The following is a 22,011-nucleotide window of genomic DNA, read 5'->3' on the forward strand; positions in this document are numbered from 1 at the left end:
TCAAGGCCGCGTCCCACCATCAAATAATTTGATCAAACTGGTTTGAGCAAACTGAAGGCCCCGTCTCACCATCAAATAATTGACAGTTATTTGATCAAACTTGACAGTCAAACTTGACTAGTGACACAAACTATACATACTAACTGTCACTTTGTGTCACTAACTGTCAAGTTTGATCAAATTAACTGTCAATTATTTGATGGTGAGACGGGGCCTTGAAAGTGACAGTTAGTGACGTCACATCCTGAGTGTTCATTGTGGATAATAATGAAAAATTTTAATTTTAAATAAAGTACAAACAAGTTAAGGCCGCGTCTCACCATCAAATAATTTGATCAAACAGTTTGAGAAAAATCCGGAAGTACGTCAAAGTGACGTCACAATTGCAGTTTTTTTGAAATTCTAAAGGCCGCGTCTCACCATCAAATAATTTGATCAAACAGTTTGAGCAAACTTGACGTACTTGAGGAAGTACGTCAAAGTGACGTCACAATTGCAGTTTTTTTGAAATTCTAAAAATCTGTGCTCTCACTATCAGTCTAGTTTGATCAAATTTTTTGTATCGAGTTGTCTAACTTGTTTGTACTTTATTTAAAATTAAAATTTTTCATTAATATCCACAATTAACACTCAGGATGTGACGTCACTAATTGTCACTTTCAGTTTGCTCAAACCAGTTTGATCAAATTATTTGATGGTGGGACGCGGCCTTTAGACAACTCAATACAAAAAATTTGATCAAACTAGACTGATAGTGAGAGCACAGATTTTTAGAATTTCAAAAAACTGCAATTGTGACGTCACTTTGACGTACTTCCGGAGTTTTCTCAAACTGTTTGATCAAATTATTTGATGGTGAGACGCGGCCTTTATAGTGAGAGCACAGATTTTTAGAATTTCAAAAAACTGCAATTGTGACGTCACTTTGACGTACTTCCGGAGTTTGCTCAAACTGTTTGATCAAATTATTTGATGGTGAGACGCGGCCTTGAGTTTGCTCAAACCAGTTTGATCAAATTATTTGATGGTGGGACGCGGCCTTTAGGAACTCTTTTTAAGTGAGTTTGTGCAACAAAATCCGATCGGAATATGTTACCTAACGGGGGCGAGGATACAGTCTAAACTCTGGAAACTCTGGAGGCTCTGGAAGCCATGCTATAAGCTAACAACAAGAATTCAAATTCCGGTCTCCATTTACGTCATGCAATGCGCGAGCTCGGACGTATTTGCGCTACGGGAATATCCTATCTTGATCTTGTTATTTATAAGAATCATGCCTGTACCTAGACAGCGTATGTAATCACTTATCGAAAAATATATAGTAATAATGTGCCAATTATATGTTTGCATTTACCTGAATTTCCAGCTTTACATGTACTATTACAAACGTATCATCAATCATTTCAATAGGGCTTTTCATCGATTGTCATTTGTTTCGAGCTTCTGTCAAATGTCGTATAATCCGTATATAATATTAATATACACGGATTATACAACATATGACAGAAGCTCGAAACAAATGACTGTGAATGAAAAGCCCTATACGGCGCCGTAAATTTGAATTACTCCTCCTGATTTAAAAACAGACCATAGTTCTTGTCTAAAGGTGACAGGTGACGGTGACCGGTGACAGTATTTTGTAACATGCCCCGCGCACTCTAATAAAAAACATGTAATCGTATTTATTTTCCTTCCATTTTGCCAGAGGCGCTGATGTCGGCATTGTGATTGGTGGAACATGACTTTTGACAAATCCTGCGCTATCTGTGAATCTGTGTTCACTGTTCGTGTTCGTTCGTTCGTTGTCGTTCAGTTATTTTATTTGGTCGGTTATGTGATGTGTTTGTGTCACCATAAAAAGCTGATATTCAGTCGTGTTTTTGATATTTTGTAGTCGAGTACCTTTTTAAAGGTAAGCTTTTCTGATTGTAAGGTAGAGATTTTCTGATTGTAGGTACTGTTTATCAAACAGTTTTAAAATACACACTTTATTTCGCGTTTTGTTGTTAGGTGTAATGGCTCCGTTCAGCTGTTGTGTGCAGACGGTGGAAAAGTTCAACAAGTAAACATTTATTTAATCCAAATTAAATACTCATATTTCTATGTAAAATGTCACATTATTTTATAAATAAATAAGTAAGAAACAAAAGTTGTTTGTGTTTTACCTTTATTTTCCACTTGAATAAAATATTAAATATTGGAAGTACCGTATGGAGCAGTGTTGCCAATCGCATTTCTCTAGATTATCCGATGATTGCTCGAAAAATATCCGATTTGTCACGAAAAGGTACGCTAGGTCAAAAATTATTCTGTTATTAAAATCAATGTTGCCAGTGTTATTCTTTTAGTCCCCTTAACAACCATCAAATAACAAAATCCGTTGTTCGTACGCCAATCAGTTGATTGTAATCAATTATCATTATGATAATTAACATAATTGATTGATTAATTAATTATCAATTAACGTAACAATTATTATCTTAATTGATTAATTAATCAATTAATGTCATAATTGTAATAAATTATGTTTTCAGCAACCCAATGAAAGTTGACATTGACAGTAATTAAATATTTGATAATGATCAGTTGATTCCATTTCTGATTAGCGTTCGAACAACCGGCCCTTTGATCTACTGGATTCTCTACTTCACAGTTTAAAAATTTTCGTTTATAGATGAAAATCTCGTATCCTACATAGCTGATTATTGCCTAATTCATGTATGTAAATACTATTTTTCTACAACCACTATTTAAAGTGCACTGTTCTGCACGGTTTTATGTTAGCAAACTTGATATTTTCTCACAGTATAAGATATTTGACATTAGTGTGCAGAAAAGTGAAGGCCCCGTCTCACCATCAAATAATTGACAGTTATTTGATCAAACTTGACAGTCAAACTTGACTAGTGACACAAACTATACATACTAACTGTCACTTTGTGTCACTAACTGTCAAGTTTGATCAAATTAACTGTCAATTATTTGATGGTGAGACGGGGCCTTGACGTTTCTGTGCCGCAAAGTGACGTTTCTGTGCCGCAAAGTTCTTTTCTGCACAGTTGACTACCTCATTCTGAGTAACGTTATATTCTGTTTACATCCGTGGACTACCTCATTCTGAGTAACGTTAACGTTATATTCTGTTTACATCCGTGGTTAAACTTTAGACAAATACATAACCTATAAGACAATTATTATATTTAACTATAGCATAGAAACTAAATTATGGATGTTACAACTGTTTTATTTTACAATTTTATTCTTATTAAACATTTTATAATTATCAAATAACCAATAAGGATTTAGCAACCTGTGCAAGAGACGTCGAATGAAGTAGGTTTTGTGTAAATCCGTGACTGCATAAATATAATGTCAATAATGTGTAATAATTGTTTAAATTTAAACAAATTAAGGCAGTGCATTAATTTTTTAACTGATTTCTGTGCAATTTATTTAGGTATAAGGAATTTAAATTGATTAGTAGGTATTAATTAAATACAGTTTAAAATTTATCACATAGGTACCTATTATAATTAATCGTCGTTTGGAAATTGTGATTTTTATTTTTAGGAAAAACTGTGCTTGTAGAAAAAGTATAGTGTGAAACACGTGCAGAAAGGTAATTTCTCACTCGTTTGAATTGCGGCACTCGCTTGCGCTCGTACCGCAACTTTTCAAACTCGTGAGAAATTAGTACCTTTCTGCACTTGTTGCACAATATACTATTACTTACTATTATTGTATTATTCGTATTTTGTATTATCGTAAGTGTTAAATTTTAAATAAATATCAATACAAAAATCAATACAAAATAAACTACAGCTACATTAATAGCATAGGCGCAAAATTTCTGGTCAATGCTTTTAAAATGCATTATTTTTTTCGAGTCCTGAGAAAGCTAATAAGTATTATTTAAAAATTTAAACGCAGAATAAAAGATTACATTATTACCGAGGGCCAAAAGTCCCTGAAGATTTCTATAATTTTTATTTTAATATGTTGCAGGGGTAAAAGGAAAAGACAATAGTGTGATGTTTAATTTCAAATATCTCATTCAAAAGAAACATTTTGTTTATTCTAAGGGACTTTCAGCCCTCGGTAATAATGTAATCTTTTATTCTGCGTTCAAATTTTTCAAAAATATTTATTAGTTTTCTCAGGATTCGAAAAAAATAAATACGTTTAAAGATTATTGGTCCGAAATTTTGCGCCTACGCTCTTTTAACTACTAAAGATTTATTACAACTAAAAAAATAGAGATGTATTTGACAGTCTTGTAGTTATTAAGGTATCAAAGTTATTATCCATAATGCCCGACTAAATAATTTTTATAGGCAAAAAATTTGAAGGATTTTTGAGTTAAGTTGTAGATATCTAGTTCAAATAAGTAGATTTTTCTACAACCACTATTCCAAATGCATTTTTCTGCACAATTTTATGTTAACAAACTTAATATTCTCTCACAGCATAACTGACAGTAGTGTGCAGAAAAGTGACGTTTCTGTGCCGGAAAGTTCTTTTCTGCATAGTACCATTTCCTCAAAAAAATCATAAATATAATTAGGTAAGTATAACATGTTTTGATGAAATGGTTTTGTTTAAGATATTAGATTTGATAGAACTTTACAAAAAAGAACTAGATTTAACTACATCTCATTTCCGAGAAATCTGGAAACGTTTACTTAAGCACTGCACTACATAAAATGAAAATAAAACTAAATCGTGCGTGAATTAGCTTTCATAAGTTTAAAGACTAAAAACTAAAAACCCATAAATAACATCGGAGGGCAGACGGTTTTTGAAATTTGAATTGGATTAGTATGCTTTAAGTGGATGCACTTGTGCATTTAAATTCTAAACAAAAGAATCGGCACATGTCCCTTTTGTCAAAAAATGAAAAGTATCGGATGTCACTAACATTCATCTAGTAGGCTATTTATAAAAATTTGGGTGGAACCAAACAAAATTAATGTGCTGTTGGTGTTGGGAATATATAGATGAGAAAGTTTTAGTCGATGGTAGATACACTGAAAAATATCCGTAAATATCCGATTTATTTAGGCCCGGTTGTACAATCGAAGTTCAACTCCGGCTCAGCGCCATTACCGAGTTCAGGGCAAGAAGTGCGTTGTACATACAAAGTTTAATTCTTGAACTCGGTTTAAGCCCGGGTTCAGCTGAGCGGCCGATGTTCGACGGTTCAACGCTGGTTCAAGGATTTTTAACCTCAGATTTTTGTCATTGTCAACGGAAATCATAATATTTACACCTTAAAAATGAACTTCATTGAAAATTTAACTAATAATGAAGGATTTCTGGAAATGATAAATATTGTAGAAGGAAGGAGAACACAGAAACAGTGTAAGGCTAGAGAAAATCATTTTGAAAAATGGAATGATAATGAATTTTTGCAAAGATTTTGGAATGCTGGAAATGCTTGGCAAAGAAAGTGCTGTTCAGTTCACTATTTGCATGAAACTAATGCTCATAGAATAAAAAATCGAACAGATAGGTAAGAACGAAAACAAGTGGCAAATTTGTTATTGACATTTCAAGAACCATAGGCTGTATCTTCTAAGAACATGGTTTTTATTGCCTTAAATTAAGGTTTTGTGCAGTGAAGTGGACCCATATCACTGGTTTTAAGCAACAGGCTTCTTTTTGCAACTTATGGATGATTTTGAAGCAAATGTAGAAAATGATTTTGTTAATTTATTAAATTAAATGTACCTACCTACATAATTTATTAATAAATCTAAAATTAATTATATTTGTACCATGCTTATTTAGGTACATATCACTTTATTTAATAATGATTACAAACTAATTTACATTCTAAAATTATTTAAATACCCTACCTACTTCCCTAGAATAAGGCAAATATTAACATTTTTGAGTGAATTTGAAATCATAGCTGTAAACAGTTAAAAATATTTATGAGAAGGGAATGTGAAGATTGAATTAGTATCTTCGTTGGTGATAGTGGTTACGGAGTCAAGAAAAACCTAATAACACCCTTACGCAATCCTTCATCACAAGCTGAAATTTTATTTAATGAGGCAAAATGAGAATGCATAGACACAATTGAATGGGTCTACCGAATAACAATTGTTAAGTGCCATGTGATTCGTTTTTACGAAATCGAACAAAAACTAGTATAATGATAAATTTATACATTTAAGGGTTAGTTATTAATACAGTTTGTAACTAACTGTACTGTAAACTGTATTACTAATCCTTTTTTTAATGGCATTGACTGTATGTCAATCAGCCAGTCAAAACATGACTAATTAAGAAGAATATACATTCAAAGACCGTAAAGTTTATAAAATATCAATAACGAAGAAAAGTTAGTTCAGTTGAGATGTAATTTAAGTACTGAAATTAAACAGATGGTACTAAGCTGAAGTAATTAATTACTAATCCTTAAAATGTATAAATTTACCATTATTATAATTTTAACAGTTCTTGTTAGATTTCTTAAAAACGAATCACATGGCACTTGTTATTCGGCAGACACATTGAATTATAATTGGAACATCAATGTTACACAATATTACAATGCATTTTAATAACCTTTTGCCCATACTACATGAAGAAGAGGAAGTAGCAATGGCTTTAGCCAAAAATTTAGAAAATCTAACTGTCTAGAGAATCATGAGAAGTACAATTTATCAAACATAGGAAGAGGTTGAAAATCTTGTGCATGAATACTTTGTTAATTTAAAATTTAGATATTTAAACTAATACTTATAACAACTATTAGATAGGTATTTATAAAAATATCTTACTATCTGCTACAATCAATGGCTTTGATAAACTTCTCTAAAATTTTGGGGGCTGGACATGTATTTCATTTTATTTTGTACAATTTTGCTGTATTGTTTGGCCACAGATACCAATATTTCTTCTTGAGAGGTGAAATTGGAAGGTATTTTTGCGTCCATTGTAGAAAAAAATACTAACAAACAATTTTTTACAAAAAGAAAATAAACACATTGCAATAATATCCTAATACTTATAATACCTATTCAAATGATCTGTTCACAAATTTAACGTAGGAAATTGATTAAACTAATAAACTAAACGATAAAAAATACCAATTAAACTAATAATACAGTAATAAAATAATTATATTGACAAAAACCAAATAGGTAATAATACATAAATGGCGGGAAAATTTATGTCGAAAATTGATGGGAATTGCTTTGAATACGCATGCCTTACATTGCCAACCTTACCAAAATTTGTATAAACCTCGGCTTAACTGAACTCGGCATTGAACAACCCGAATGAAGTTAAACCGACGCTCAAAATTGAACCCGGTTCAACTAAGCGATGGCTTAAGCCACCAATGTACAATCGGGCCTTAAAGATACGAAGAATATACGACAACTCTCAAAAAGGTACGCAAATCGGATAATTATCCGCCGATTGGCAACACTGGTATGGAGGCTATGTACCTAGCATGGAGGCTAGATTATGGCACCCTTCCTATCCAATATCCAATCAACAACAAGAACGTTTAAAATTTCACACCTATCATGTCGAAGCTACAGACCACTTATGTGGAGGCCAGATTTGTAGTATCCTTCCATTTAACCAGGTGCTGAGATGGCGCTGAAATACGTGACATGTTTTTTAAAGAGATCGCATTCTACCAAATCACACAACACACAACACTTTTTACTTTTTTCTATGTTTTGTAACATCCTTTATCCTTTTTGTTTGTATGTTTGATTTTTGATGTTTGTATTTGTTGTATGTTTCCAGTATTTTTGTTCCAGTGATAAGTAGTATGATTTATTAACTATGGAAATGGAATTTAAAATTGAGTAACAGTTTGTTGAATATGACCAAAGATATAGAAAGTGAGTTGTCCAAATCAACAGATCTTGGAAACTTTAAGCAGGAACCAGAAGATGAGTCAAGTAAGAAAAATATAAAATAAAAATTAGTAGACTATGATGTAATTGATATTTTTTTGTTAGCTATGGAAGTAAAAGATGAAATTAAGGAAGAGTCTGAAGAGGACCAAGGATATATGGAAAGTCAACTATCCAGGACCCTTGATCTGGGAGACTTGAAGAATGAACCAGATAAAGATAATTTAGGTGAGATTAAATGATAAAACACTGTAGGGCAGGGTGAGCAAACGTTCCGTAAAAACAAGATTGTCCCATTTTTTAAAGATCATACCCGGGGTACTGAAAAAGTTCCTGGGACCCTAAAATGTGCCCTATTTACATTGGGATGATGATACACATTTGTCACACCCCCTACTCGGGACGTCTTTCCTTCGCCTTGACAGTTGAACTCGCCCATTCTGTAGGCGGCTATCCAACTGGAGTCAGGCAAGGCAGTGTGTCTGTGGGTGTTATGTGAGTCTGTTTTTGCTTGTTTGTAATTGGTCCAACCTCGGGCAAGTTTACTGCACTATTATCAAATTTTGCCACTATTGGCATTTTATAGGTTAAATTAACACATTCACAGACACAACTGCATATGAAGTCACTCCATAAGAAAACGTGTCTACATCTGAAGTGTGTCCGCGAATGTGTTAAGTTATATCAGAGATTTTTTCAATTTTCTGCGTTATTTCTTTAATTTTTAAATTGTTAGTCTGTTTTTATATAAAAAACAGTTGTTTTTAGAACTCTTAGCGACATATTAGTATAATATAATATTTATGGATTGCTGTCAAAGGTTGCTATGATCAACCAAAAAAGAAGGTGTATGTGGTGATATTTCTAGCGACTTCCTTGGGTGTGAATCTGTCTTTTTAGTTTACTTCTCTTGGTTTAAAAACATAGCTTATGCCCAAGTGTCAGTACAAGTTTAAGGAGTGCTCTAAAGAATAGAACTATGTTAAAAAGGGACTATATAACAATGAAGCAGAGTGCACAGTTTGTAGTACTGTTTTTAGTATTGCTACAGCACAACCAGTTTCACTTTGTATTTGAGATTTGGATGAGAACTGGTGTTCAAATCTCAAATACAAAGTGAATCTGGTCGTGATGTAATGGTGGACATTTAGATGTAAAACAACACAATGCATCAGTGAAACATACAAACATATTGAGTTCCCCAAGTAGTAGTAAGTCTATTGAAAATTATTTTATAAAACACAATTTAAATGAAGAAAAGAAAGTTAGAGCTACTTAATTAACTCACGATTTTCATATCGATACATTTTTGGCAAAGTAACGTAAGTAACATTTTATATTTTTCCATTAAACTAAAGCTATTATTGTTTAGAAGCTACTTCCAAAGTGTAGTAAGCCTAGAATTAATTCAAACATAATATGTCTAGGCTTACAACACTCCGGCAGTACCTTCTAAACAATAAGAGCGTTTGTTTAATGGAAAAACATGATTCACCAAAAATGTCACTTACGATACTTTGCCAAAAATGTATCGATATGATCAGCATCACCACAGCTTCAGGTCAAATGACTGTATGAGTTAGTTAAACAGAGGTAAGTTTAGTGACTGTGCAATTGAAGTGTTTATTCGAAACACAACACTTATTTAAAAATTAAAATTTTGGCAAATCAAGAAAAACTTCACAGACATCTGTTGTTTTTCTAACACTATCCAAATGTTCTATGTAGTTTACTCCGAACATCTGAGCTTTTTACACAACTCAATGTGTCAAATGGATAAAGAAACTACTATTCTATCAGAAGAATACATACAGTCAAATTTTCGGAAAATTGACATGTGTTGTTTTTCAAATAAACGCTTCAATTGCATCGAGTTTAGCTCTGTCAGAACAAAGCATTCAGCTCTGATAATTGGTGTTTTAGTTCCATTTAGCTTGAAAATTAGTATTGAAGAGATTAATAAATGGCCTTTTTATGGAATTTCAACTGATGCTAGTAATCACAAGGCTGCAAAAATCTTTCCTTTTATGGACCCCCTTTAGCTGGAGGGTATCGCCTCAAAACTGTTCTTGGATGTATCCCGCTTTTTCAGGTTCATGATTTGACTGGACTGTAGGGTGAACTTCATAACATATAACTATGAACATACAACAATTTTGACAAAGTCTATACAGTAGTTGCTTTGTGGACCTATGGTGATGTGTCTAATCCAATTGTAACCTTTTACTAAGCAGCAAAATTAACGCACCACCTGAAAAAAGGGACATTTTTGATGTCTCAAATTTCCTAAATATGTTGTTCCGATTTGAGTGATTTTTTTAGTAGTTATAGCCTTCATCTTTAAGAATATCGATGTAAGAATATTGTTGCTAGACTGATAAATGTCATTATATACCGGGTGTAACAATCATACTGGGTTTATTCCTAAAAGTTTGGAACACCCTGTGGAATATTGTAGCACATACAAAATATTGAAATTAAAACTCAATTGTAGTTTTAGGTTTTTTTAACATTTTGTTTTTTGATTCACTCACTTATGTTGGATAATAAAAAAGTTAGGTACGTTAAGCACTATTTTTCATCAATAAATCCCCATTTACTACTTAGTCTAATAAACAAGTCTGAAGTAGGCTATGAGAAATTAACAATTTGATTGATGTCACATTGTTAACAGTCAAAAAGTATGTAAGTCCTTCATAGGTATGTAGTATGTACTTCGTAGCTAAGTTGTTCATTGTATAAAGTCACTGCTTGAACCCACTCGTCAAGGGTTAAATTCCTTGTAGTACTTTCCATTTCTTCAAACAAGAAAAAAAAATGACGGACTCAATTGAAACTTTCAATAATAAATCTACTAATTTTCACAACAAACCAGATATTTCTGGCTGACATCTAATAAACTGTTAATTTCTCATAGCCTACTTAAGGCTTGTTAATTAAATTAAGCAGAAAATAAGGATTTATTGATAAAAAACATGGCTAGTTTTTAACGTATCAACTTATCTTTTTTATTATCCAACATAAGCGAATGAATCAAGAAACAAAATGTTAAGAAATCCCAAGGATACAATTGAGTTTTAATTTCAATATTTTATGTATGCTAGAATATTCCACAGGGTGTATGATTGTTACACCCGGTATGCAATGACATTTACCTGGCTAGCAACAATATTATTACATTGAGATGCTTAAATAGTCCATGTGGTGAGACCGCTCCGATCGATCATGTCTGAAAAAAATTTCTGATTCGGTTTCTTTGTGGATTCCTATTCAAAAAGGTCCCGTTTAAACAAATCTGAAGGGTACCGGGCGGAATTTTTGGGCAGAAATTGTTTAAACAAATACAAAAGATACATTTTTTTGCACTGGAACATATATTTTTAGTTTTTTTGGGTCATTCTAAACAAGAAAGGTATCTTGTAATTTTTCTTAAAAATTGATAGTTTTCGAGTTATAGGCGATTTAAAATCTGAAAAATGCGAAAATACGCATTTTCGAGGCTTAAAAACTCATATTTAAATTAGTATTTTTGAGGTTGCTCGATACTTAAATTGAAGATTAAACATTCCGCTTCATGATTCTGAAGAGTGATCGCGTCTAACCTTAATTTATACCGTTGTTTTTTAATTGATAAATATGCGTGTTTATCCGATTTTTTTACCGGTGCGGAGCGCTCTTTTTCAAAAATCTCCTATTCCCCCGAAAAATATTTTTTCTAGATTCTTTGGGATATTCTAAATAAAATAAGTTTCTTGGCATTTTTCTCAAAAGTTAATAGTTTTAAAGTTATAAGCGATTTAAAATCCGAAAAATGCCAAAAAACGCATTTTCGGATTTTAAATCGCTTATAACTTTAAAAACTGTTAACTTTTGAGAAAAATGTCAAGAAACTTATTTTATTTAGAATATCCCAAAGAATCTAGAAAAAATATCTTTCGGAGGAAAATTAGAGATTTTTGAAATAGAGCGCGCCACACCGGCAAAAAAATCGGATGGATATGCATATTTAACAATTAAAAAACAACGCTTTAAATTTAGGTTAGACACAATCACTCTTCAGAATCTTGAAGCTGAATGTTTAAACTTCAATATAAGCATCTGGCAACCTCAAAAATACTAATTTAAATATGAGTTTTTAGGCCTCGAAAATGCGTATTTTCAGATTTTAAATCGCCTATAACTCGAAAACTATCAATTTTTGAGAAAATTTACAAGATACCTTTCTTGTTTAGAATGACTCACAAAACTTAAAAAAATATGTTCCGGAGCAAAAAACGTGATCTTTTGTATTTGTTTAAACAATTTCTGCCCAAAAATTCCGCCCGGCAGCCTTCATATTTGTTTAAAGGGGACATTTTTGAATAGGAATCCACAAATAAACCGAATCAGAAATTTTTCCAGACGGGAGCGGTCTCACCACATTGACTAAAATTAAATTCTCAGAAGTTAAGAATTTATAAAGCCAGTGTAAGCCCAATAATGACATACATCAGAAACAAGACCTGATACAGCCACAACACAAAGGCTACTGAAAATGGCACAGATGAGAGTACTGAGAAGAATTACAGGAAATATGATGAGAAATAGAAAAGGTAGTGAAGATATTAGAAGACAATTATAACGTACAGTGTATAAACGAATGGATACTATAGTTTCTTTTTAAACCAAGACAGAGGAGTGATTCAAATTTACCGCGCTGTAATGCTGGTTTGTAATTGGTCCAACCGCAGGCAAGTTTACTCCACTGTTATAAAATTTTGACATTATTGGCATTTCATAGGTTAATTAAGTTATATTTTTGATTTTTTTGTGTTTTCTGTGTTATTCCTTTAATTTTTAGATTTTTCATTGCTTTTACACAAAAAGCAGTTGTTTTTATAACTCTTTAGCGACGTATTATTATAATTTATTATTTATGTATTACCGTTGAGGGCCGACATGATCAACCAAAAAAGAAGATGTATTTGGTGACTTTTCTAATGACTTTCTTGGGTGTGAATCTGTCTTTTTAGTTTACTCCTCTTGGTTAAAAAATAAACAATAAATAGAAAAAAAAAGAATGGCATAACCACATAACCATAATGGGGGAGACACATGTGGTCAAAATAGCAAGAGATAAATCACCAATCGGCAGAATAAGTATCTGATGTTCGTGCAAAAGATGGAGTGATAACCTTCCATAGAGGTATCATTTCGCCAATGAACAAGCAGAATTGCTTATAAAGAAGAACAAGAAGAAAATATTCTTGAAGAATAAGGCTAAAATATACTAAAAAAATCACTCAAATCGGACAACAGGTTTAGGAAATTGGAGACATCAAAAATTTCCCCATTTTTAACGTAGTGAACAATCGTTTAAGCACTATGCCTCTTCAAGGTAAGGGATTGTTTTTTGAAGTCAGATGACCAGTGTGCATTTCATATCCCTCCCAGACAAAATTTTTTCCTTTGTTCTGTTGTTTTCTGTACCAAGCCTGTCACGAAAGCATAAGTCTGTTAATAACAATTCCTTTCAGATTTTTGGCTTTATTGTTTTTTGTAGAACATGTAGAGGTTAGCTGTGGCTAGATCCTCACCTAAGAACAGGTATCAGTGTGCAATGAGATTTTTTTAAACGAAAATAAGGGTCGTGTGCTAGATCATCTGAAAGGTTATTCAATTCTCTATTCAGTAATATAAATATTAACATAATTATTTATACAAAGAGTCCAAAAAAGTTTTTGAATTCTAATTGAGACAAAACAGGAGAATGTATGAAATTTATTTAATTCAAAGTACATTTTACTGTTGTCAGAAAACGGGAAAAAATGTTTATATGACAAATAAATATTGTTTTTCGCTTAAATTCAATCCTAAACCTGGCTCTTGGCAGTTTGAGTATTTAATTTTAGCGAAAAGCAATTTTTATTTGAGAAATAAACATCTTTGCTTTCTGACAGCTGTAAAATGTATTTTGAAACAAGTAAATTACATACGTTCTTCCTTTTGTCTCAATTAATTTAAATCAAAAAAAATTCTTTGGACACCCTGTATAAATAATTATGTTAATGTTTATATTTACTATATAGAGAATTAAATAACCTTTCAAATAATCTAGCATATTACTCCTATTTTTATTTAAATAATCATCTATTACGTCATCATGCCCAGATCGATGACGTCTCGAGTATGATTATTTTCCAAAAATAATAATTAATTTCAAAATAAAAATTGACCTGTTTCAGGATTTATTTCCAAAATCGCCCATTCACGAAAAAATAAATTTATTCCAACCTTTACATGCTCACTGTATATTGCTGATTCTTGTCATTAAAGTTGGATTTATAGTTTGACGTAGCCTAGACGTAGACGCAACGGAGACGGAAGAAACAGACTGGAAACGTAAGAAAATAATATGCCAATTTATAATTCGACGTAGCGGAATTTTTGCGCATGAGTCGAAAGAATGACTTAATTCAACAACATAGCCTATGCTATAAATTATACGAACCGTAAACAAACTTTGTGTTTATTTATTTATACTATTATTTATTATAATATATAGGTATCCGTTTTGGTGTTACATGGATTAGGAAATACACGAAGGTATGCTCCTTACTGCCGTGGTATTTCCAACTATTTTGTTTCATTTCCTAGTCTTTAAAATGTTTAATGTTTATTAGATTTACCTATCGTATATGTCTGGATAACCCAGAATTAGACTAATAAACAACTCATATTTATCTGAAATATTGAAACTACACCATCATATATTTTTATTAAATTAATAACTTAATTGTAACAAATAATTAACAAAATTCGAAGTTAATAAACACCTTAACCTTACAAAATTGATGAGGGCGTGCCCCACTTTGGGCTTTGGGTGACAGAACAAAATTCGTGATTTTGATTGGCCAGACATAAGAAACGCACTGTAAAAGATGAAAGTTGGTGAACTTTTCCGTTACGTTACGTTTCTCTTACGTTCCGTCAGGCGCTTGCGTTCATTTATAAACAAGAGTACACAAAACTCGGTGTTGAACTTTTCCAGTGCGTCTACGTTACGTCTACGTCTACGCTACGTCAAACTATAAATCCAACTTTAGGCTCATCCTCGATAATTTTAACTTTAAATTTTTTAAAAGACTAAGTTTTCACTCTAATGGCACATAACATATCCCACCAGAATGAAAACAATGGGAACCTTCTCTGGTTACACCTCCGAGGCTTCTACAATTTGCAAGCCATACGGATGCTGAGACTAAGGAAGATGAGGGAATTCTACAATTTACAATTCACGTCACATCTGCTCAGCGCGGTAAAGTTCCAACGAGACTGGTTCCCTTCATACTCCACACAGAGTAAATGTAAATCAAAAATGAATAACCATTTTCAATTTCGTTGCAAAACGAAAATACAGCCGAACCATATTCCAGTCCAATCAGAGAGTGCTGCAAGCACCTCTACCGGTTTCGAAACTTATTAGTCTCTCATCAGGAGGCACATATGCTGCTCTCCCTGATCCAACCAAAACAAACCCCAGCGTGCAGTCCCGAATTGCAACGAACGAAATGGCATAGATGCCCTAGCGGCAACTGCTAGCAAAAGACTAAGTTTTCACTCTAATGGCACATAACATATCCCACCAGAATGAAAACAATGGGAACCTTCTCTGGTTACACCTCCGAGGCTTCTACAATTTGCAAGCCATACGGATGCTGAGACTAAGGAAGATGAGGGAATTCTACAATTTACAATTCACGTCACATCTGCTCAGCGCGGTAAAGTTCCAACGAGACTGGTTCCCTTCATACTCCACACAGAGTAAATGTAAATCAAAAATGAATAACCATTTTCAATTTCGTTGCAAAACGAAAATACAGCCGAACCATATTCCAGTCCAATCAGAGAGTGCTGCAAGCACCTCTACCGGTTTCGAAACTTATTAGTCTCTCATCAGGAGGCACATATGCTGCTCTCCCTGATCCAACCAAAACAAACCCCAGCGTGCAGTCCCGAATTGCAACGAACGAAATGGCATAGATGCCCTAGCGGCAACTGCTAGCAAAAGACTAAGTTTTCACTCTAATGGCACATAACATATCCCACCAGAATGAAAACAATGGGAACCTTCTCTGGTTACACCTCCGAGGCTTCTACAATTTGCAAGCCATACGGATGCTGAGACTAAGGAAGATGAGGGAATTCTACAATTTACAATTCACGTCACATCTGCTCAGCGCGGTAAAGTTCCAACGAGACTGGTTCCCTTCATACTCCACACAGAGTAAATGTAAATCAAAAATGAATAACCATTTTCAATTTCGTTGCAAAACGAAAATACAGCCGAACCATATTCCAGTCCAATCAGAGAGTGCTGCAAGCACCTCTACCGGTTTCGAAACTTATTAGTCTCTCATCAGGAGGCACATATGCTGCTCTCCCTGATCCAACCAAAACAAACCCCAGCGTGCAGTCCCGAATTGCAACGAACGAAATGGCATAGATGCCCTAGCGGCAACTGCTAGCAAAAGACTAAGTTTTCACTCTAATGGCACATAACATATCCCACCAGAATGAAAACAATGGGAACCTTCTCTGGTTACACCTCCGAGGCTTCTACAATTTGCAAGCCATACGGATGCTGAGACTAAGGAAGATGAGGGAATTCTACAATTTACAATTCACGTCACATCTGCTCAGCGCGGTAAAGTTCCAACGAGACTGGTTCCCTTCATACTCCACACAGAGTAAATGTAAATCAAAAATGAATAACCATTTTCAATTTCGTTGCAAAACGAAAATACAGCCGAACCATATTCCAGTCCAATCAGAGAGTGCTGCAAGCACCTCTACCGGTTTCGAAACTTATTAGTCTCTCATCAGGAGGCACATATGCTGCTCTCCCTGATCCAACCAAAACAAACCCCAGCGTGCAGTCCCGAATTGCAACGAACGAAATGGCATAGATGCCCTAGCGGCAACTGCTAGCAAAAGACTAAGTTTTCACTCTAATGGCACATAACATATCCCACCAGAATGAAAACAATGGGAACCTTCTCTGGTTACACCTCCGAGGCTTCTACAATTTGCAAGCCATACGGATGCTGAGACTAAGGAAGATGAGGGAATTCTACAATTTACAATTCACGTCACATCTGCTCAGCGCGGTAAAGTTCCAACGAGACTGGTTCCCTTCATACTCCACACAGAGTAAATGTAAATCAAAAATGAATAACCATTTTCAATTTCGTTGCAAAACGAAAATACAGCCGAACCATATTCCAGTCCAATCAGATATGTTATGTGCCATTAGAGTGAAAACTTAGTCTTTTGCTAGCAGTTGCCGCTAGGGCATCTATGCCATTTCGTTCGTTGCAATTCGGGACTGCACGCTGGGGTTTGTTTTGGTTGGATCAGGGAGAGCAGCATATGTGCCTCCTGATGAGAGACTAATAAGTTTCGAAACCGGTAGAGGTGCTTGCAGCACTCTCTGATTGGACTGGAATATGGTTCGGCTGTATTTTCGTTTTGCAACGAAATTGAAAATGGTTATTCATTTTTGATTTACATTTACTCTGTGTGGAGTATGAAGGGAACCAGTCTCGTTGGAACTTTACCGCGCTGAGCAGATGTGACGTGAATTGTAAATTGTAGAATTCCCTCATCTTCCTTAGTCTCAGCATCCGTATGGCTTGCAAATTGTAGAAGCCTCGGAGGTGTAACCAGAGAAGGTTCCCATTGTTTTCATTCTGGTGGGATATGTTATGTGCCATTAGAGTGAAAACTTAGTCTTTTGCTAGCAGTTGCCGCTAGGGCATCTATGCCATTTCGTTCGTTGCAATTCGGGACTGCACGCTGGGGTTTGTTTTGGTTGGATCAGGGAGAGCAGCATATGTGCCTCCTGATGAGAGACTAATAAGTTTCGAAACCGGTAGAGGTGCTTGCAGCACTCTCTGATTGGACTGGAATATGGTTCGGCTGTATTTTCGTTTTGCAACGAAATTGAAAATGGTTATTCATTTTTGATTTACATTTACTCTGTGTGGAGTATGAAGGGAACCAGTCTCGTTGGAACTTTACCGCGCTGAGCAGATGTGACGTGAATTGTAAATTGTAGAATTCCCTCATCTTCCTTAGTCTCAGCATCCGTATGGCTTGCAAATTGTAGAAGCCTCGGAGGTGTAACCAGAGAAGGTTCCCATTGTTTTCATTCTGGTGGGATATGTTATGTGCCATTAGAGTGAAAACTTAGTCTTTTGCTAGCAGTTGCCGCTAGGGCATCTATGCCATTTCGTTCGTTGCAATTCGGGACTGCACGCTGGGGTTTGTTTTGGTTGGATCAGGGAGAGCAGCATATGTGCCTCCTGATGAGAGACTAATAAGTTTCGAAACCGGTAGAGGTGCTTGCAGCACTCTCTGATTGGACTGGAATATGGTTCGGCTGTATTTTCGTTTTGCAACGAAATTGAAAATGGTTATTCATTTTTAAATTTTTTCTATTTCAAAAATTTCTTTCTGTACAAAACAAAATATATTCATGAAATAACACTCTTTACGCCATTCTGATGTTTCCTCAACCCCAGTTCAAAAATTCGGTTATACAATACACCCCCTAGAGTGAAAGGTTCGGGCCTACACAATGAAAGGATTAACGTGATTAAGATTGTAAACTTTAATATAAAAGAAATTTAACAAAATAATGTATAGAATATATTTTGAGATTATTCATCATATTTTAGTATTTGCATATACATACAGTGCTAGTCAAAAGTCTGTACCCCTCCTCGTATCTTTTGAACGGTTATACCACAGCACACCCCCACATAGCAATGCAAGTTCCGTGTTAACGAGTGAAACGACGATTGTCGCATAAGCCAGTGGTAGGGCGCGTAACTATACGCCATATGGCGGTAAATTCAAAAGGGCTGTAAAATTAACTTGGATTGAGAACTCATTTTAATGTAAAGGAAAATCAATATAACCTTGAAATAACAAAATCCTTATCCTATACGATAATACTTATTATATCGTTGATTGATAAAAGTATATCTGTATGTATTTATCAATCAACGTTTATAATAATTCGTATACTATTTGGATTTTTTTGTGTTATTTTGAGGTTATATTTATTTTCCATTACATTAAAATGCCAAAGTGGTTAAAAAATTGAAGAATAAAACATAAAATACAATCTTTATTTATAAAAATGTTTATATGTATGTTTATAAAATATGTTTGTTATCAATTATCAATGTAAAAACTTAAACACAACTACCTTATTACACATATATTTACACAATATTATTATTTATTCATCAGTTTAAACCACACCAAAATTGTATACATTTGGAATAAAACACAACTGCTGTAATTCACTTTACACTTTTTGTTGCTGGATGCACTATTTTGCAATATTTAAACGCTATTTATGAAAAAATAAAACAAATAAATATGGCGTCGTATTTTTCTCAAGGAAATGAAAACTGACAATGACAAAGAAAGTGACAGAATACAGAACGAACTGAACGAACGACGTGCAGAAACCTGCAGAAATGAGACTAGTGGTGCCATCCCGTGCAAGGGCGCAAACTAGCAAACGTGCGTTGACCTTGAATATCCCTGTTGCATTGCTATGTGGGGGTCTGCTGTGGGTTATACCTATAATAGTGAAATTTGGAGGGAGGAAATAAACGGACGTAAGCTTCTTAACTAGTCATGACAGGTGACGTAATAGTGACAGATGACGTTACAGAGCCACTGTGACCGATAATTTTAAATGGGTCCTTATGGCAAGTGATACCCAGAGATATGTCAAGAATAGATCTGGCTAGGGATATGCTAAACAATGCATTGGGGTGTAACGTCGATATCAAGTACGGTGGTCTAGCTATCTTTGTCTGTCGTGCGAGTGTGAGCGTATTTACCAAGAGGTGGGAGTAATGGAACGACAGTTACACAGAGGCGGCAGCCATCATATGCTAGAGAGAGAAAGCTAAGCGCCAGTAGAGAGAGATAGATAGACCACCGACCCGAACTGCTCCGCGCTACGCTATTTTTCGGAGTTGGCCAAATCTATGTGTATAAGATCTTTGGTGATACCTCGTTTGAGAGGTATTCAAAATACCTATTCAGTCGTACTAATTTTTTTGGGTTTAAATTGATTTTGATTTTCGTGAATAAAATAATAAATATAATATTGTAGTTTCGCATTTAATTAATAAAAATTCACATGTGCGCCTATGGTTTTTTGTCAAAAAATTTGACCTTTTTCAATTCTCTAGTAGTTTTTACGTCAACGTAAACCTTTTTGACAAGTAATCATAGGTGGAATTTTGAATTTATATTAATTAAATGCGAAACTACAATTTTATATTTATTTCATTTATTCATCAAAATTAGCTTAAACTCAAACAAAATTAGTATGACCGAATAGGTAATTTCAATACCTATCAAACGAGGTATCACTTGACATTTAAAATTATCTGTCACAGTGGCGCTGTAAAGTCATCTGTCACTATTACGTCACTTGTCATGACTAGTTAGGAAGCTTACATCCGTTTATTTCCTCCCTCCAAATTTCACTATTATAGGTATAAACCGTTCAAAAGATACGAGGGGGGTACGGACTTTTGACTAGCACTGTATACATATAAAATAAATAAGATTATTTCAATAGTGTTAGGGAAATACTTTGTATGCTGTATGGATAAGTGATATACTTGTATGTCATATAGTTTTTGCAATCCATTTTATCACTCTTTTTGTGTATGGGAATGATAAGACTCTCTTTCCAGGAGGTTGTCAAAAATGCTCTTTTTCAGATTTCACAAATTAATCAGCTCTTGAAAGGATATCTCCTCCATTTTCAAACATTCTGAATATAGTGTCGATTCTTGGCTTTGTGATTTTTAAGTTTATGGATAGCTCTAGAGATTTCTTCGACTGTAGGTTTGGTTCTTCCACTATGGGTTCTGCCGTAGAATACACACATTCCTTTCAGCTGACAAGCACCCAAAATTATGTCTATGATTATAATTAATAAAATTAGTTTGAAATATCTGCCTACCTGACTACAGGGTGAATTGAGTAGTTTAGCAGTTATGTTGCCAGTCCCAAACCCGGATAAAGAAAGGAGAGGGAAGTAATTACCTTGAAGAAAAAACAAAGTTCAGCTGACGGTTGATAGCATATTGTAAGAGCCCCTGTCTACGGTTACAGATGAAGGATATGTCAAAGGTCTAAAAAACAGATGAATACAATTAGGTCACAATGGTTAGAGGAGCAGATGAACATATTCAAAAATAAGGGTAGATTGAAGTCTTCATGGATGACAATAATTAGTCTAGGGGAAGAAAACCGTGAGGATAAATTACCTGGTCTTTCAGGTTGGTGGTTGAGGAGGACAGGTGATCCACCACTCATAAAAATTAATACTACTTACTAATAAGCCTAAACCAAGCCTCGGAACAAGTTACGGAATAAATAGAATAAATCGGCAGTGAAAACGGATAATGAATTTAGGAACATCGAATATACAGAATTGTAACATTAGCAGAAGAACGAAAAGGTTTTAGGTTGGGAAGATCATGAACCGATGCTATATTAATAATGAGGAAAGTTCAAGAGAAATCATTAAAATACAACAAACCGGCATATTTATGTTTCGTTTAATAAGGCATTTAACAGGGTAAAATTAAAGGACTTTATCAATTTTTTATGCTCAATAGAGTCATCATCAGAAAACATCTACCAGAACAACACAATAAAAGTAAAAGTAGAAGATGAACTAACTGGCCCAACTGAAGCTGGCAATCGGATAAGACAGGCGGATTCACTGAGTATTTTATTGTAACACCTGATCATGGATGAAATAATAAAAAAAGTAAGAACTAAAAAAGGATGCCAAATGGGAGAAAAACAACTTAAAATAACCTGATATGCAGACGATGCGATACTAATTTGTCAAATTGAAGATTTGATGCTGCACCATGCATGATGCTGATTGAAGGTATGCTGCATCAATTTAATAGGCATAACCGCCAGAAAATTTAACATGTTAACTTCTAAAAAAAAAAGACAAAATGCATGGTTATTACAGCAAATCCAGATTAGACCAGGGCGGATCTGTTTTAAGGTGGATGTG

General features: G+C 34.2%; 1 protein-coding gene across 4 annotated transcripts in view; it reads left to right on the forward strand.

The window, feature by feature from the left end:
- Positions 1–5,059: 5,059 nt before the first annotated feature.
- LOC126885828 (zinc finger protein 664-like) overlaps positions 5,060–22,011 on the forward strand; it is a 59,572-nt gene continuing 42,620 nt past the window's right edge. For 3 of the 4 annotated variants that reach the window (XR_007698459.1, XM_050652576.1, XM_050652579.1), the window contains exons 1-2: positions 5,060–7,931; positions 7,992–8,114. Coding sequence is in view for 3 of the 4 variants with exons in the window: in XM_050652576.1 (XP_050508533.1) it covers positions 7,853–7,931; positions 7,992–8,114 (202 nt within the window). In the remaining variant the exon portion in view is untranslated. The remainder of the gene's footprint in view (positions 7,932–7,991; positions 8,115–22,011) is intronic. The other variant, XM_050652577.1, reaches the window with a different exon arrangement.

Source organism: Diabrotica virgifera, chromosome 6 (genome assembly GCF_917563875.1).
Source record: "Diabrotica virgifera virgifera chromosome 6, PGI_DIABVI_V3a".
In the NCBI taxonomy this organism is placed as follows: Eukaryota; Metazoa; Arthropoda; class Insecta; order Coleoptera; family Chrysomelidae; genus Diabrotica; species Diabrotica virgifera.